At 42.4% G+C, this 19,280-nt stretch overlaps 1 protein-coding gene across 1 annotated transcript in view; it reads right to left on the reverse strand.

Moving 5' to 3' along the window:
* The window catches only part of thsd7ba (thrombospondin, type I, domain containing 7Ba), a 170,961-nt gene that overhangs the window by 135,725 nt on the left and 15,956 nt on the right, over nucleotides 1–19,280 (reverse strand). The window contains exons 3-5 of the mRNA XM_074694424.1: nucleotides 13,260–13,354; nucleotides 7,440–7,613; nucleotides 352–1,174 (exon numbers count right to left, since the gene is read on the reverse strand). Of these exons, the coding sequence (XP_074550525.1) occupies nucleotides 352–1,174; nucleotides 7,440–7,596 (980 nt within the window). The 5' untranslated portion in view covers nucleotides 7,597–7,613; nucleotides 13,260–13,354. The remainder of the gene's footprint in view (nucleotides 1–351; nucleotides 1,175–7,439; nucleotides 7,614–13,259; nucleotides 13,355–19,280) is intronic.

The following is a 19,280-nucleotide window of genomic DNA, read 5'->3' on the forward strand; positions in this document are numbered from 1 at the left end:
ACTTACTTTGTAGCGCTGTGTCTGGTAAAGAGTTGTCTTGAACAAAGACAAGCAGAGTGAAAAGAAGATCTGATCCCTATTCATTTCCAAAACAAACTCACACCTTGTTAAGTGTGATGCCATCATGACACTGTGCCAGCGATCCCAGCCATAGGTGTAGCTGCAGTTATATTCAAATTGATAGTCCTCAGCCTCTGTAACTTGTAGTCTCATTTACCATAAAAAAATATGCTTGGTGCCTTCAAATTAATCGTTTTGTTTTGTCAAGGGCTCCATTTTTTCCTCAATCCACCAATAATTATCCTCCTGAATGAAGAATGCAGTGTTTTCTGTCAATCGTAGCTGGCTTACCTCAGCATAGAAATTTTGCCATCCTTTTGTATACAGTGGATTTGTCTTGTCTGGTATCCAACCTCAAGTCCCCATGACAACAGGTACCCATTAGACAGGGACTGATGAAGGTGCTGATAGTAGTGATCAGAGCGCATTGTAGCTGTGTTGTTTTCATTAGAGCTCATGTTGAAGTGTACTGAAGTCCTGCCATCGAATTTGGCCTCCTTGTGAGGGAAAAGTAAACACTCACTCCAAGCCCCTGCCCTCAGACTATACTGGTATTTGCTCTCCCCAGAGGGGCAGTCAAAATAGGTAGAACAAGTCCTCATGTCAGTCAGGTTTGGGCAGGGTGCTCCTCCATACATGGGTGAGGCTAGGACATGTCGAATCCGATGTTGCAGGCCAACACCACAAGTTTTGCCACAACTTGACCAAGAGGTAAAGTCAGAAACTACACAGTCTTGTGGGCAGGGTATAAGGCATGCCTGCTCAGCAGGTGGTTTTTGAGAAAAAAACTCACATATCCTTGCAGTGACTGTGGTATAATTTGAGGAGCGTACACAGTGGACTTTGCGCCTCTGAATGCCATGTTGTGCTGTTATGCAGTCACCTGTTCTTGGCCTGGGAATAAGAACACAGCTGCCCCAGTCTGATACTTCCCACACAAAGAGGTTCTGGTGCCAGTCACAGATCTTGAAGCAGGGACGGTGGGTTTCTGGCTTGTCAATGTGCCGGCAGTGAGAATGGTGAGTAGTCCAACCCTCGACATGGACACACCATATTGTCCTGGTCTGAACCCCTCCATAGCCACACTTCTCCCCGATACACTGACTCCATTGTCCTGCAACAACAAAATTTGAAGTTCAAGAAAAGTTGAGGTATTTGCACTTGGCAAAACATGTGAGGTCAGAAAAATGCAGCCTTTTGGTTGTTTTGGACAGTTCTCTATACATGAGGACTGAGCCACGGTACAGGAAACAAAAGCTAACTACAACTTATGATATCCGTTGACAAGAAAGAGTTTAGCTGGTTGGCCACAGCTCCTATGCCAGGGGTCTCAAACTTAAATAACCTGAGGACCACTGAGTATCCAGTCTTGTCACAAGGGGACCACTTCAGGTGTTTCATAAAAGACTGAGAAAAATATTCAACTGTTCAAACTGTACTTCTCAACATTAACTATTTCACAGTCATATTTGGCTTTTCTTTCCAACTGATTTCCTCTTCAGCTACTGTGTTGGTAAAATTACTTTAAAAGAGTGAAAATATAGTATTATAATTACATGTTACTTTTCAAAAAAAAGAAATTAAATTGGAAACATAATCAATCCTTAAGAATGCACATAGTTACCTGGGATAGTAAATACTGCATTACTGTTTTCAAACTCTGAACTTGCCATTGTTGCACAACATAAACCTACCTGAACTCTGGCCTCTTGTTGCTAGGCGCCGCCCTGTTGGCTATGGGTGCCTTTTGCAGCAGCTCTGTCTTATTTGTCTGTTTCTTGTGATATTTTTGTCTCTTTATGTAATCTTAGTATTTGGAGTGGATCATTACTTTGTATGGTTCATCGTTGGTCATGGACACCAAACTTTTTGTGGCTTCAGTGATATTTTTACTACTTTTTCTTCTGTGTTTGTCTGGAGATCCTACATGTATCCATGGCTGCACTGTTAACATGTGAACTCAGCTGTTAGCAGCCTGTAGCATGTCAATGCTAACTGGCGTAAGGCTAGATGTCTTCCCTCAAGGTGAGGAGACGGAGGTGAGGACGACGTGCTGGTTCTCAGGTGTGAGCTAAGAAGTGATGACATCGCCCTGTCCTTCCATCCATCGTTATTGGGAACGTGAGCTCTATCTCCAATAAGAGGGACAAGCTAGCCGTGCCATCAATCAGCCATAAATGGTCAACAAAAAGCATAATATAATACTTGTGAATGTTGAGATGTATAAACTTTGAGTCAGCTTGCTCCTCATAAAATCTAGCACTGATGTGTCTATATGTGCCAGTGATGTGTCAGTGTATAGAGGCCAGTCTTTAAACATCCCTTTTCTGTGCATGAGATTTATCAATTAACCAATCAATCAGACTATTTGTATAGCACCAAATCATAACAAACGTTATCTCAAGACACTTTGCAAAAACATAAACAGGTCTCGACCTGTGAATGTTAATAACATTTTATTAACAGAAACCCAACATCAAGAAAAGATAAGGAGTCTTAACCTATCATGAGTACAGGACTTTGCAGCATTAGGAAGTTACAATGGAGAGGAACAACTTTACTTTTACGGGCAGAAACCTCGAACAAAACCAGACTCATGTTAGACAGACATCTGAGGAGAATGATGGGTTTAGAGAGAGAGAGAGGGGAAAGAGAGAGCAGGAGAAAGAGAAGTGTAGAGAGAAGGGAGGTGGGGGCTGATGACAAAGAGAGAGGAAGCGAGGGAAAGACACACACACACACACACACACACACACACACACAAACATTCACACACACACACACACATAGGTCCATAGGTTCATAAAGGGCACCAAAGAATATTCCAGATTTAAAGACAATCTGTGCAGAGGAATGGGCCAAAATCACACCTGAGCAGTGTGGGCCATTAGTTCAAACATACAAGAAACTTCTGGAAGCTGTCATTGCAAACAAAGGCTTCTCCACTAAGTATTAGATGAGTCTCAGTTAGCGTGTTCAACACTTTTTTCCTGTGTTATCGTACTTAATTCCACATAATCATTATTTATGGACCTGAACTTTATGATTTCTTTCCATGTGTGGATTATCTGAGTTAATACCAATGTCTGGTAGAATTTTTGTTTGAAATGCATCTTTGGAAATAAATGATGAGAAAAAAGTTGATGCGTTAAATACTTAGTTCCCCCACTGTATGTATTTGGCAAACATTTATTTTATTTCTTTTTTTTTACATTTACATGTTGTCAAAATGAAAGTGACTTGTTGGAAATTGCTCACTACATGTGTGATTATAGACCAAATGAAATGAAAAAAATGATGACGCTGAAGTGACTCTGTCAGTAAGTTTGATATACTGTCAAATAAAATGCAGGAGAGACATCAGCATGTATCTGCAAACTTCAGTTTACCACTTCACCGTCTGTGTTGTGAAGGAAAATGTGGCATTGACTAAAGTGTTACTCTCACAGTTCTTACATCAATTTGTGCTTATTGCAGCCATGTGATATTGGGCTCTAATTTCGTAGACCAGGCGCAGGCGCACCTCCCCCGCGCCAGCCTTCGCCACGTGGACAGGGCGTGACCGGCCCCTCTCTTAGCACTTTGCAAGTTTCCTGCAGTGCTAAGAGAGGGGCAGTCAAGGCGCAGAGGAGCGCGTCCACGCCTCCCTCTGCGCAAATGGCAGAGAGGGAGGAGAAAAGCCATGAGTGGGTTTAACACAGCCGAGCGCTGTTTTCACCAATCAAATGAGCGCCTCTCCTCGCCTTTAAATGCCCTGCCAAGGTGCAGCGTCTGATTGGTCTGACTGATCCCCAGCACCGCGGAAACAGTGTGCTGGAAAGACCTGCTGGCGGAGACGGTCAGAGCCGCTGTCCCTGCAGCAGGAGAATGGACAGCGGGGCGCATCGGAGGACACGAAGCGGTGCATGGGCAAGCTCCCAGAACAGAATTTGAAGTTCTAATTCATAGACCAGGGCTGTTCCTTTGTCATTAATAGGAGAACAAAATGAAGAGACAGTTACACAGCTGGCTTATCCATTCAGAATACTTTTGATCCACCTGCACTCCTGGTTTGTCATCGCCAAATAGCAGAACCTTTGGTGATATACTGTATACTCTCCCGCTGTCTCCACCTCATCCTGCTTACAATAATGTACTCCATCTTTTTAGATCAGGTTAAAAATAAAGACTAAAACAGAGAAATATGGGAAATCATGGGTAAATCCTGAGTGACATAATTTTATTTTGTCTCTTTTTTCTTCGTCTTTTCTCTCCCTCTTTTCTTTGAATTAAATGAAATAATAGAAGCCAGATATATACTCAGTATCAGATGTTAAGGCTGTTTATTGTTTAATTGTAAGATGTGCATCAAACTTCCAGCTGCCGTCAGGTTAACTTTCCATTATGACAAACGGCTTTAATCTGACATCAGATGTGACGGGACAGTTAATATAGATATAAATGTATATGCTGGTTCAGACAGTTACATTAAATAGTGATTGCTGTGATTGTTTATTGCATTAAAATGTGTCTGACACTCTGGAAACCTGCCTCTGAGGCTTTGTTGACATGTGCGCACATGTGCGCCTGTCACCAAATTACAGCTGTGGATCGTGCGCTCCGCTTTGAGCTGAGGATAGACCAGGTTGGAGCTGGCGAGCTTTCAGCGCACTTTTTTGGCACAAAATTGTCACTGCACCAACATGAATCTGCTGACACCTCCCCCTGGTGCGCCGTGAACTCCCCCTGGCGCGCCGTCACACCCATCTCTGCGCAGATGGTCTACCAAATTGTCAAATTGGCAGCGCACGGCGGTGCGCCGCACGAAATTAACACTGCGCAGGGTGCGCCAGGCTTGCGCCCCTGCGGTGCGCCACAAAATTAGAGCCCAATGCAGAAGGTTGGGAGCTCCTGACAGATTACAGATCACACGGTACCAAGGAAGAGTGGACACCATTAACATTAAAGGTTTTGTTTTAAAGCTAAATGATCAATCTTGTTCACCCATCTACTTCTCAAATAACTGCTGAGTGTCTCTGTTGAATTTTTGGCAAATAACTGCATAATATAACTGCTGTTTTTGAGAATGTGTGTGTGTGTGCTGATGTGAAACTTGGGAGATGCAGCTGCAGGCCTTGAGTTGAAGCGAAGTAGGACATGAAGTACCTTGGCAGGAGACAACATTTTAGTAAGGCAACATGAAAGTGTGTGATGTGTGTGAGTGTGCATTTAACCTTTCTTTTGTCACTTGGAGATAAATCTAAAACACCATTTCCTTTCAGCTGCCAGTTTCCCATGCCTCCAAAATGTACAAACACCTGTGTCAGAGTTTGCTCTAAGGACGCACATTTTGCCATCAGGTTTGTTTTTATAAATCACAAACTTTGTGTGGAAAAGAGGCACACAGTTTTAGGCTCTGTTTAGTGTGTACACTGTTTATAAATGATGCCCCAGGTCATGACTGTGACAGGCCAGATTTCAACATAAGTTTAAATCAAAGGATGGGCCTGGGTGGGTACTGGTTTTGTTTTTTTTTAAGGTGATACCAACAAATGCCAAGAGAGTGAGCACAGCAAACTCTTCATATATAAATGCACCTGGACATGGCATTATGGAAAAGCAGACTAGGAACATTTCTATGTGTGAGTTAGACTGCTAACTTAGTGAGCTAGTTGGTCAGCATGGGGAAAAGTTCTTCAGTTGACCATATTGGTATGCCTGACTGGTTACGTGCTTCCCATCCTGTGGTTGATGAAACATGAGGACAGGAGTGACCACACTGTTAGGGTGAGAGCTTCAAGAAAGCTGTCTGGGCAATGCTCAGTTGCCAGCCAGCTCCGAACTGTACCTGCACTAGCAGTGGCCTGGGATGTTGCCAAAGGAACTGCCTGATGACAGTTTGGGACTAATCCCCCCCACCTAAGCCCACATGCTCTACTAAGTGATTAAGCCTGGTGTCACTTCCTTCAAGCTCTGCTCCTTTACAAAGCACAGAGCTCTCCAGGAGGCCCTTGAGTTGGCTACAAGGGGAAAAATGCAGGTGTGTGAAGTAAGCAAGTGTGACTCTATTCAGCACCACATTTTTGGAGGAGAGATTGAATTTGAGCAGGCAATGAGGTGTGGAGAGAAGGGGGCAAGAGAAACAGTTTGAGTGTGTGAGGGGTGGTTTGACCATTGCGGATTTGTCTCACTCTCTATGAACGCTTTGATAAAAAATACTGGGTAATTATTTCAACCTTGTTTGAAAGTAAATACTCTCCTTATCTTTACTCCTTTTGTGTGCACGATGATCAGTTGTACTGCCAGCAGGTAGACAGGAACAAGTGAGTGTAGACCATCTTTCTCTGACTGGCTTTAGGGGCCTTTTACACAACAATGGTTTAAGGCTGAAACGCAAAGGTATCGTTGCATTTTGGCCTCTTGCGTACACAGAGTTTTAATCGACCTAAAACAGAACCTTTAAAGAACGACCTCCAGAGCGGAACTGTTCTGAAATGCTGCGGCCACTATTGCAATGTAAACAGCAAGCCGAAGTTTTGAATGGAAACGTTGACGTCACTCTCAGCTTCGAGCATATGCATTACACTTTCATTGTGGCAACTTAAATTGCCATGCACAAGCTGTGGACAACAACAGTAACAGTGGCTGGCCACTATGTTGTGATTGATTGCTGACTGCCTTTCAACAAAACACCTATTGCACCACTTCTGCAATCACCAAAGATGCATTCACTTCTTAATGTTTGAATTAACTAACTACTATATCCTTTCAGCTTTTGAACTCAGAACTTCATGAACTGAACCACATCAGTCTTAGTAATTACCCAAATGACATACACCAAAGCTTTAACTCTCCCGAGAGTCCTGCCGTATTTTTTTTCTATCCTATCTGCAACAGCTTTTCTAAGCTGTTCTATCTATTGATCTGGTCACAGTCCTTCAGTTTAAAACTATACCACCTGTCCAAAGTCTTAATTAATTCTTTTCTAAAGTGTGGAATCTCGTCCTCAGCGACGACAAACTTCCTGTCTGTTTCTTTCCCCTGGGATACTCAGGTAAATAACAGGTTTAATATTTTTTTTGTTTATCCTGCCACTTTCAGATTCTCTCTAAACTTCTTGTGAGCCAAATTTTGGGGGGGGGCAGCCTTTCCTGCCATACTTTCATCAACCATTGTGAAAGCTAAAGGAGAATATCCTGTTAAACAACCCTTCAAAAGTGACCACTTTAAAAAAAAGATTTTTATCTGAGTAGATAAGAATCAACAAGATGAAGATGACTGACTTTTCTAAAAAAAAAAAAAATAGATTGAATTGAAAATAAAAATAAAAAATAAAGGAGTCAAGCATAGGTGTTTATATTGTTGTTGTTAATTAAATTCTTTTTAAAATTTAAAATTACCTGCTTTCCATGAGAAATGATGGTCCTTATAAAACACAATGTCTGACTGGACTGAAGAAAAGAGAGACCAGAGCAGATAGAAGCTGAAGTTGGTTCCTGCTTTCCATGTCCATGTATTAACGCCAAAGGCATCTGTCACAGTCATAGTCCAGATCATTGCTATCTGTTGTATTCCTGCAGAAAAAAAAAGAAATTCATCAGTAATTTCAAGCCTTGGACTCCACAAAAAAAAAAAAAATAACTACAACTAAACAACAGAAAGTGAATTTCTGACCAATCTGCTTGCATCATTATGTGGTGTTCCCATTGCTGTTTACAAAAAATTTCTTCCTCTATTTCAATTTTTTTGTCTCACTCCCATTACTTCTTTTTGCATTTTTAAGCTCTAATTAGAAACTTCTTAATCATGAAAGCAAATTCAAATTAAAATGCAAACATGGAAATGAAAATGCAGTAAAGAAAATACATTTTATTTTCATGTTTGAAGTTTCATTTGAATTATGTCAGTAGTTGGCCAACCATTTCTTGAAAATCAAAATTCAAATACATTTTTTTCTTTAGTTTGAATAATGTCATTTGAATATTAGAGATTTGAATCTTGCACCCATATTCCTGGAATGAAAATATATTTCCAGTATTTTCAGTTTTATGTTTGCATTTCAAACAATGTAGAATATAAGGGTAACACACATCTACAGTGCATGATAAGCACATCCATCGTGGATTCAAATGCTCATCATACTCACATTATGACCACACTCATCATGCTTTATGATGCACTATATGAACAGTTATGACTTGCTATGGATCTAGACTTATGAATCCAAAGGTCTCATAAGTACTTTTGACTGGTTATAAACTACAGGCTGATTGATTGGGCTTATAATACTTTATGACTACATTTATTTAGTTTTATTTTGTTTAACCCTTATTTAACCAGAAAAACCTCATTGAGATTTAAAATCTCATTTGCAAGAGTGTCCTGGCCAAGACAGGCAGCAGCACATTTACAAAGTTACACACATAAAACAATTTCAAGCACAGATACAGACATATCAATCAGTTTAGTCAGAGTCACAGAGTAGAAAATTTTCAGTATTTACAGCCTACTTTATCATCCTGTAGAGCTTTTAATCTGCATTTAAAACCCCTCTATGCACCCATGTCAACAATCAACTGTTATAAGGAATCATAAGCTGCTATAATACTCCATTAAGGGTCATAAGTTATTATTGTATGCTTTAAGTAAAATGAAGTTTATATAGATAGAAAAGATAGAAAATACTTTATTTGTCCCCGAGGGGAAATTCAGGAGTCACAGCAGCATTTAAGAAAACAAAAGACAGAAAGAGTATAGAAAGTGCAAAAATGTCCACAAGAAATTAGATGACGACAGCCTGTCCACCACTCGTCCACCACTCTCCAGTTCAGCCAGTCTCCACCTCCACAGGGTCCAGGACTGAGCCTCCCCAGCAGTCTGTTCAGTCTCTGTCTCCTGGATCCTGTCTGCCCACAGCAGGTGAAGCTCCTCCAATGTGGCGCCGGCGTCCGATGTCAGCCACGTCCGTGAACAGCATGATGCGCTGGGTTAGCACGGCTAGCTCGTCCATCCCCTGGAGCTAGATCCCACGTTCCCAACAACGATGGATGGAAGGACAGGTCCATGTCGTCACCTCCCAGCTCACACCCGAGAACTAGCACGTCGTCCTCACCTCCTCCTCCTCAGCTCGAGAGAAATCATCAAGCCCTACACTAGTTAGCATTGACATGCTACAGGCTGCTAACAGCTAATTTCACATGTAAACAATGCAGCCATGGTTACATGTAGGATCTCCAGACAAACACAGGAGAAAAGTGGTAAAATATTGCCAAAGCCACAAAAAGTTTGGTGTCCGTGACCAACAATGAACCATACAAAGTGATGATCCACTCCAAATACAAAGATGACGAAAAAGAGACGAAAAAAATTACAAGAAACGGACAAAGACGAGAGAGCTGCTGCAACAGGCAGCTACTTGGGTAGCGCCTAGCAACGGAAAAAGATATATGGTATATATATATGATATATATAATATGGATGCATCTATAATGCAGCGTACCCTGATTGTAATGTTTCACTGTTGGTGTTAAGTAAAATGTGACACATTTGCATGCATTTAAAAGAATATATGCTGGATCATAAGACAGTATGTCAGATACCAAAATACAGGGAATTACATTAAGACTATTCTGCTCTAGGAATATAACATCAAAGTCAGGTTTCAGCCTGTAACGGAAAGTCCACATGCACATTTTGGCACAAAATGTAGATTTTTAACTATTTGCACTAAAATGTCAATATGGACCTGAATCAATCAAAAACATACTTAGACACAGCTGAAAACAGTGGTTCTGAGTTTTAGTTACTATTTGAGGTATAAAAACCTTAAAACAAGAAAAAGACTAAATTAATTTTGCCAAGCTTTATTTTCACAATGAAAACTGTTTGTGTGCGTAAAGGATTTTGTGGTTCTTCAAGGTTTTAAGCAGACAAACAGGATGGGGTGCTGGTCAGGGCACATTAATGACGAGGAGTCCACTTTAACTGGCTTGTGTTCCAGCTGTGTTTATTCTTGTCTGCAGCAGCAGTAACCACAATACAGCTTCAATATTATCAGTTTGAAATATTAGAAATAAACAGGATTATCTATACAGTAAGTAACAGAAACAGTACAAGTCAACATTGAATGTAAACATATAAAATAAACTCAGTCCAATTCTTACTGTAGCTGCCTCCATAAATAAAATAAAAGACTAAAGGCAGTCACCCACTCTTAAGGATATAACAAACTGCATGTGGATATAAATAACAAAAAATCATAGAAACAGCGCCATCTTTTGGATGACTATGCAAGTCATCGTCATATTTCTGAATTTGATGCATCAAGGACAACAAGGTGTGGTTTCAGGTTAGCTTGTCCTTCTAAGCGTCGTAGCCGACTGCTCACTCTTATGAGGTCTGTTGACTTGTCCAGGTCAGGAGCCAGGGTGAGTAGACGACTCCCTGATGAGACAGGTTTGTAGGTTTGTAGTCATCGGGAAATGACTGTTGTTGGGCTCGATGAAGGATGAACAACTCAGCTTGACGATATTCTTCTGCACTAAGTGGTGAAGCAGGTGAGATTGGCCCATGAATTTCTTGTGCAGTAAAATCCAACAGCTCCTGCCAGGTTTTATACACTCTGTCAACCAGAAGTGTTGAGGTAGGGGAGGTGAGTGCTACCCCACTGAAGGCTACCTTCCAGAGCTCTGTGTTGTCCTCAACTGGTTTGGTGCCAGGTCTCTCAGGCCATGAATCTGGGCTCTGAAGGAGGAAAGGGGGTCCTTGCAACCATCTGTTTGGTGCGGCAAGGGCTTCCAGGGTCTTCCCTCTGGTCACGTCACCAGCAGGGTTGTTAAATGAGTCAACATAGTGCCAAGTGCAATTCTCTGTCAACTCCTGTATTTCTGCTACCCTTGCTCCCACGAAAACCTTGTATTGGCAGGACTGAGTATGAAGCCAGGTTAGCATAGTGGTGGAGTCTGACCACAGGAAAGTGCGATTAACTGTCAGGGTGAGCTACTTCTCAAGGAGTCGGCCCAACTGTGCAGCCACAAGTGCTGCACAGAGCTCCAAGCGTAGGATGGAATGTAGACATTTTGGAGCCACTCCGAGCCAGGATGAAGGAGAGGTGTGTTAAGCCTTCAGTATCTTCTGTCCTCAGGTAAGCTACAGCACCATCGGCTTGCTCAGAAGCATCTGCGAAGATGTGCAGTTCACGGGTGGCACCCTCTAGGTTGATGTCTGGAGGCACATATGCACGAGGAAAGGTTAGGAGAGGGAGGGACTTAAGCTCTGCCTCCCAGTCTGACCAGGCCTGCAAGAGTTTTGGCGGCAAGTTGCAGTCATCCCATCCACGCTGATTGTCTCACAGCTAACGGACAATAAGCTTTGCTCTGGTGAAAAATGCTAACAGGTAGCCTAAGGGGTCATACTGAGAAGCTGAAACTCGATAAATGTTCCTTAGGGTTGGTGCCTCATAGGCTACAGGCTGCCGTTTGTAGGAAAAGGAGTCTAACTCCCAATTCCAGCTGAGGCCAAGTGTTGACTCCTGAGGGTTGGACTTATCTTGAGCTAGCCACAGGTCGAGGCTTTCTGACCTGGACCCTTGAGGCAGGTGGCGTAGGACACTGGGGTCATTGCAAGCCCACTGGCACAGCTCGAATCCTGAAGAGGCCAGAAGTTCTTTACCCTAGCCGGTCCACTAACAGCTTGGCTTCTTCTGGTGTGCACACACTTTGAAGGCAGTTATTGACATAGAAGCACATCTAAACAGAGAATCTCAGGTTGTCGGAAGGCTGGGTGTGGTCAATAACGTAGCGCTGTAAGGCGTATGTCCCACAACAGGTTGTGCCGAAAGGGAGCACCTACCACTCAAATGTGGAGGTTCATCCATTTTCATGTCACGCCACAGGAGCCTTAACAGGGAGCGATCCTCAGGGAGGAGACCAACCAAGTGGAACATCCCCTTAATGTCTTCACTCACTGCTATCGAAATCTTAACAGGACCCCCAGCAGGGACGCACCGAGGGTAGGGCCAGGTAAGAGGTACTGGTTCAGAGTCTGTCTGAGGTAAGGGTGAGAGCAGTTAAAGACTAGGCGATTTTTTCCATTGTGGCTGACAAGATGACGGGGATGTACCAGACTTCTTTGTGTGGAGACTCTTCAGTGACTTCAAGTACAGCACCTGCATTTCATTCTTGAAGGCTTCTGCTTGTTGGTTCCTTTGGAGACGCCACTCAGTTCTGCGCAGGAGTGGCATTACTGACTCCTTTGGTACATGTAGCAGGGGCATTTTAGCATGGCGTACTAGGGGAGTAACATACCTGAGGATACCATCGACCTTGGTCCAAACCGTCTTGGCTTCAAGACATGTGATAGCCTACTGATCCTGCTTTGACTTTCTTACCTCTCTCCAGCTGGTAGGGTACTATATCTACCTGCCAGAGCCTCTCCACATGCTTGCACCGCTCATCCGCCAGGGGGGAGTATGGGTGCAAAAAGGCACTGCACAGGGTCGGTGGGCAGTCCCATACCTTGGATGGGGCATTGGAGGGTCCATCCAAGGCTGGTGTGGACTGCTGCTTGGCCACCAGGCAGGCCAAGTCTGGCTCAACTGGTGTTGTGAGATGGGGGTGGTCTGATCCTATGAGGAGGGATGGTTTGGCTTCCTTTAGGGCAGGTATAGGGATACCACAAAGATGCTTAAACTACCTTTTGAGGTGGTCGATGGGGTAGGTATGATGAGCCCTCCTCATGAGCTGCAGCATTACTTTTCTCTGGTCTCAGATTTATCTTGTGGAGAGCTTGGAGGTGTTTTCTCTGACAGAGGTTGCAGGGCTTCTTTAGCGCGCATTGGGCTGCCTGATGGGCTCGTGCACAGCGCCAGCAATGTCACTGCACTGACTCAGGTAATGTTCGTTGCTTTCACAGTCATAAATAACTTTTGGCCGGGTATTAGATAATTTGGTCCTCAAGTCACTACAGTTTTGTGCTATCACTTTTAGAATAAACACCTGCACATCTCTTTTTACAAGTGATATCTCTTTTACCAGTGTATGCACGGCACACACACACATATATATATATATATATATATATATATATATATATATATATATATATATATATATATATATATATATATATATATATATTGATTAATCCTACTTTTTTAAAGATTCACACCATTTTTGACATTCTTTACCGAGTCCCATCAGCAACAGACAAAGCATACCCACCTGTAAATGAATTCCAGGTGGTTCTGGAGGGATCTGCGGGATCCTTGGATCCTTTGCAAACTGAAACACTTCTTCACCTGTGTCGCCTGCAAACCCTGTAAAAAACAAGTCACTTGATCATGTATTCACAACATCACAAATAGCCTCAAAATGAAAGATACATATATTAAGCTAGGGATGCCTATAGAATTAAGAATTGATGGGGAATAGTTTGAAAAAGCATTGGAATGCTAGGGGTTAACATACATTAATATAATGCTGGTCAAAAATGAATTTCAACTTTCATCCCAGAAACATCACAGTTACTCTTTGTAAACAATACTGAAAACTCTAAATGTCAAAAGACTCACAAGCAAATGTTTTTTTGAGCAGTAAGATTGAAGAGAAGTTACATTCCGGCACATGTTGGACTTCATCAGAACTCAAAAGTTACTATGACCACTTTCAGATACTATATGTACTACTTCAGTCATTTTCGTTTAACCAAACTATAGAGGGACTATCAGTCTACGTCATCATAAAGATGTGCACGCATCCTGACCACGCAGTGTTTAGCTCCATTCATTCAGATGAGTTAGTGTTTTTTAAATTAATCAAATCAAACTGAATCTGTTAGAAGCATCAAAATGTATGGTTGTTCTGTGGTCATCAGAAACTGTACTATACAACAGAGGCAACGTCTAGCAAGTTTTGATCGTCACAGACCAACTGGTGATTTGGTGATAATAGCGACCCATACAAACTGGTGACTGTCAGATGACAGTATCAGTGATTAGCGGCCAAGAGTCACCAGTTAACAAGGTCACACTTTACACTGAAACACTAGCAACATCCGTGGGCGAATAATTAAATGTGCCGTCTTTATCTGATTTGGTGCAGTTCTCTGGACGCAGATTTCTGGCTCTTTTGTTATAAACCAGACTCAGCAGTCTGTGTGATCTATTCGGTTTGGGAGGGTTTCTGATTTAGTGACACATGTTTACGTCCTGGTATGTCACAGTCTGGTAAGTGTTCACGGATAATGCAGTCATGAGCATCGAGTGACAGTTGTGTGTTTAGATACCTCTCTGGGTACATGCCGGATTTCACCGCTTAAAAACGTCTGTCCACCTAATATCTGCCCAGTTGCTGATGTCTTCTTTCCACTCACTGCCATTTGACAAACCTGGGAGCCGTTGACCATCCGTCAAAGTGATGATATTTCATTCAAAAATGTGGTTTTTGGTTGTTTCCTCCCCCACGTCAGTTGTCAAACCATTATACTCTGCAGTGTACCCAAGTCAAAGTGCATCTGGCGTGGTTGATAAACAGATAATCCCTCTATGAATCGTCTAATTTTATTTTTCTATTAATAAACTAAATAGAATGTTTTTACACTGAAATTCTGTAAAGCCTACTTTTATATCACAGAAAATTCTCATCAATACCAATCCCACATCAAAACTTTAATTAATATGTTCAATAATAATTGAACATATTTGCTGCCTTATGAATATATCTAAAACAAGACAGCATATTTTCACTAACACACGCCAAAAAATTGCCCCAGTGTTTAAAATTGTTAGAATATAAATATGTATTTGATAGAGTGGTAACGTTATGTGGGGAGAAGCAATGGTACACTCTTCAGTCACAGCCACTTGGTGAAAGTGGCTAACTTTTCTTACCAGTGGAAGCCATCCTGTCTGGAAACCTGTACAACAGTCATTGGAGTGTCACTTGATTAACACATCATTTGGCGCCTCAAGATTCCTTTCATCTGCATCCACATCACAATCTTTTTGGATTGACAAGGGTATTTCCTTGCACGCAACAATTCGGTTAGTCTCTGCCTTAGTTTACTCATTTAAATGTACCCTCGCTTTTCTCCCAGGCACTCTCCTCGCGCAGGTGCACGATCAAGAATAGCTCACTTTTACTTTCACTTTTTGATTTTTTTTTTCGCTCATAGAGGGAGTTATTTGGTGAAGTCAGACCTTGTGTTGGACTTCAGAAAGGGCCTGCCACCAGACTGGTTGTATTGGTAAGAGATAGAAAAATTATTAGCAAGACAAATTAATTATGCGACTCAAAAAGAAAAATAGAACCACATGCAAAGGCCAACTGCAGACACGGACTAAGCTAACATTGAGTTTGGTTGCTAGCAAGAAAACCTGCAAACATTCATTTAATATTTCCCCCCTGTGATGGGCTTATGATGTTTAATTTTATAGCTAATGTAATTTTTTCAAGGTTGCAGAAAAGTAAAAAAAAAAAAAAAAAAAAAAGAACGGATTATTGCTGAGATGTGAACAACAGAATCTATATATATGCAGTAGTAATTAGGGTGGCCTTTTTTTAACAGTGTTATTGGTATGAAAAATTGACATAGTTTCAAGTGCATCCCTCAACTTCTAATATATTTGATTGCTGCATGTATATATAAATTAGCCACAATTATTCATTCTGAAAACAGCAGTAAATTAATTCATCTTTAACTGATATCACAACAGCATAAATTACTGAAACACTGATAGCATTTTTCTGATAACATGTGCCTTACTTTTCATTCATCTAGACAGCTTTAACCATGAGTCGTTGCAAGGTGAATGCCAATCCCAAGACTGATTCAACCCCCAAGAACAGCATGAAAAGTCTGGTAATAATTACTTTTTTCTGGTAGAATTATAGCATAATTGTTGACATGTAGGTCACTGACTATCAAATATTAACAACATGTGTGATACAAGGTTTAGTACGGTCCATGTCTATGACAGATGTGATGGCAATACAATATATTGTTCAGTGTGAACACTGCAATGTGCAAATATGCAACAGTCATGTCGTATGACATCCCACATGATATAAATTGACATGCTACAATCTCTTTGCTGCGTGATGCAAAAGGCAAACCTTCAGGGCAGGCAGGTGATACACAGGCTCTACACAGGCACAGTATTTACAGTGAGTGTACAGTGACACAATGACTAAGTGCAGCCTATTTCAACAGCCTCACCAAATGCAGTTCATGAAGTTAAAAGACTTCAACAACTTCTTGAGGCAGAGAAAGAGGAGGGGCGTATTCATGGGAAAACCATCTCCCTCCTCAAAGATGACCAGACCTACCTGCAAGGAGAACTTGGGAAAAGGATGAGCTCATCCATATCTTCTCTCCAAGAATGATGGAGATAATTCATCAGTCATGCCTGGCAAGTCAAGTGAGGAAATATCTATTCACATTCATACTGTGAAAGATTTCTTTTTTTACTCTCCAATAGTTTTTGTCCAGCACACAGTCAAATGTGTGGTCATGAGCCACAGCTAGGTCATGAGCCATAAATATCGGACCGATAGTTATCGTGCACCAATAACAGGAAATTATTATGTCATTCCTACTGGTCCGATATCATGGAGACTAGCCCTGATGACATATGTGTTTCTGTCAGTGCGGCAGTGCCCCGCTCCCACTGTAAAGCTGCGTTTCCACTAAGCAGAACGGGTCGGTTCAGTTCGGTTTGGGATGGTTTGGTACAGTTAAGCCTGTTTCCACAGCAAACTGTGCCCTCTCATGGTAGGCGGCGTGCAAGCCTGATGCTGAAAGCTGCAGCAGTTAAACAATAATGTGATGCCGTAGCAGCTTACCCTGCTATTAAATCCAACAAAGAAGAAAAATGCGACACAGTAAACAAAGAGCGCAGATGGAAGACATGCAGCATTTCATCCTCTCTGTGATTGACATGTAGCTCTCTGTTACAAAGTGCAATCAAGCTTCGTTTCAGAGAAGTCTGTGAGCCCCAGGAGAAATGCAGCCGCTGTCGGGGTAAGTGACAATTCTTTTGACCAATCAACGGTTTGCAGTGTGTTGCTCCACCTTCCGAGAGCGAATCGGTTCAGTCTGGCACCCATACGGAATGGTCCCAAAAGGGGGGACGGCTCATCTCGGTTATTTGGGGATCTGTCCCAGGATAAGTCAGTGGAAATGCCACAAAATGTGTGCTGTACCGAGACGACCCGAACTGGTCTGCTTGGTGGAAACCCGGCTTTATTTTCCTACTCCTCAACAGTCAGTTGGGGGTGATAATGAGAACCTTTGATGGGAAAAACCCTTGCTGTATAGATAAACTAGTTGAGAAAAATTCAAGACAAGTGGACCACATAAATTATTTTTTTATTAAGTACAGAAGATCAAAATGTTTCTCGAATTTGGTCATGGCTTTTCATTGAGAGGTAATGGTGGATCCCAAAGGGACCTCAAAAAGTAGGCAGGCTCCTCTCGGTTTTTAGGGATCTTTCCCAGGATGAGTCAGTGGAAACGCCGCAAAATGCATGCAGTATCGAGACAAATCGAACTGGTCTGCTTGGTGGAAACGCGGCTTAAGACGTGAACAGCCTGTAGTGAATGATGCATTCAAGCGCTGTTGGCATAATAAAAAAACTTCCTAACGGGGAAAATTGAAGAGCTCCCCTCATGTTGGAAAAAGACTCGCTAACTCTGTCATATGGTGGTAGTTCATTCATTTTCTATTCTGCTCATCCTCTCCAGGGTCACAGGTGGCTGGAGCCTTTCCCAGCTGTCATAGGGCGAGAGGCAGGGTACACCCTGGACAGGTCACCAGTCAGTCACAGGGCTGACACAGAGACAGACAACCATTCACACCTACAGACAATTTAAAATGAGCAATTAAACTGATGAGCATGTTTTTGGACTGTGGGAGGAAGCTGGAGTACCCGGAGAGAACCCACGCATACACAGGGAGAACATGCAAACTCCACACAGAAAGGCCCACCGGCAGAGGTGGGGAGTTGAACCAGCGACCTTTTTGCTGTGGGGCTGCAGCGCTAACCGTTGCACCGCTGTGCAGGCCACTGTGGTAGTTACTGACTTGACTTGACATCCACAGTATTTTTTTCACATGTTACACTTAATCAATAAAAATATAAACTCAAAAAGGCAGAAAGAAGAAATTGCAAACATGATAAGAGTGAATTGCTGTCATGCCCTAAATGCAGCACAACATGCACTCAGCACAGCATATTTACGCTTCAAAACATGAAACATGGGGTGGACTGTGTGGGACCTCTTCAAAGTTTTTGAAGACACTTATTACAGGTTAGATAAAATTGAAAGGTAGCAGCTTCAATACCTCAAACCTAATCAGCCACCTGAAACTGAAGTGTTTTGGGAGAGATATGAGCTTTTTTGCAGGTGATCCATGGTGTAATGCTGATCAATCCAGGTTATTTTGAGCAAAAGCACCAAGAGTGATGAGAATGTTTTTTTGGTCTGTTTCGAGAAATGAGCCAAAGCAATTGAGAAGGATCTTTGCATTTTTGGTGGCGCTGACTTTTTGTAAGAGAAAAGAATTGAGCCTTGAAGCATGAGTGAACAGTTTTGGGAGAGGTATGCACATTTGCAGGTGAGCTATGGCGTTGTGCTGAAGTGTAAGACTGTTTTGCCAAATGCGCAAAAAAAAAATCCCAGTAGATCAGCAGTTTCTGAAATACTCAGACCAGCCTATCTGGCACCAACAGCCACGTTCAAAGTCAGTTTCTTCCCCATTCTGATGCTCGCTTTGAATTGCAGCAGATCGTCTTGACCATGTCTTCATGCCTAAATGCATTGAGTTGCTGCCATGTGATTGGCTGGTTAGAAATTTGCGTTAACGAGCAGTTGGACAGGTGTGCCTAATAAAGTGGCCGGTGAGTGTAAGTGATAACTAGCAGGATATCAAGCATAGCGTTAGGTAAGGCAGGCCACGACGTAAAGCTCTAACAGCTTAGCTGTCATCATTGGTGCAGATCAGCTGATGGCTCGGCTGACTCCCGTGTCCACCTCCTATAGGAAAATTGTATTTGGGGCGGGCTATTTAAACAGCTCTAACCCAGCCTCCTTCCTGCTTTTTCTGCTGGCATTTTGCAGTCAAGCTCCTGCAGGCTCCTTCTCTCTGTTGTAGTTCCCGCCTGGCAGCATCCTGTCTCTGCTCCCCAGAAGGCTTCGGCAAACATTAGCCTGCTCTCAGGACTCAGTTGTTGCTCAGACTC

Source organism: Halichoeres trimaculatus, unplaced genomic scaffold (genome assembly GCF_033239565.1).
Source record: "Halichoeres trimaculatus isolate MK-OKI-2021-1 unplaced genomic scaffold, fHalTri1.1 fHalTri1_scaffold_19, whole genome shotgun sequence".
Lineage (NCBI taxonomy): Eukaryota > Metazoa > Chordata > Actinopteri > Labriformes > Labridae > Halichoeres > Halichoeres trimaculatus.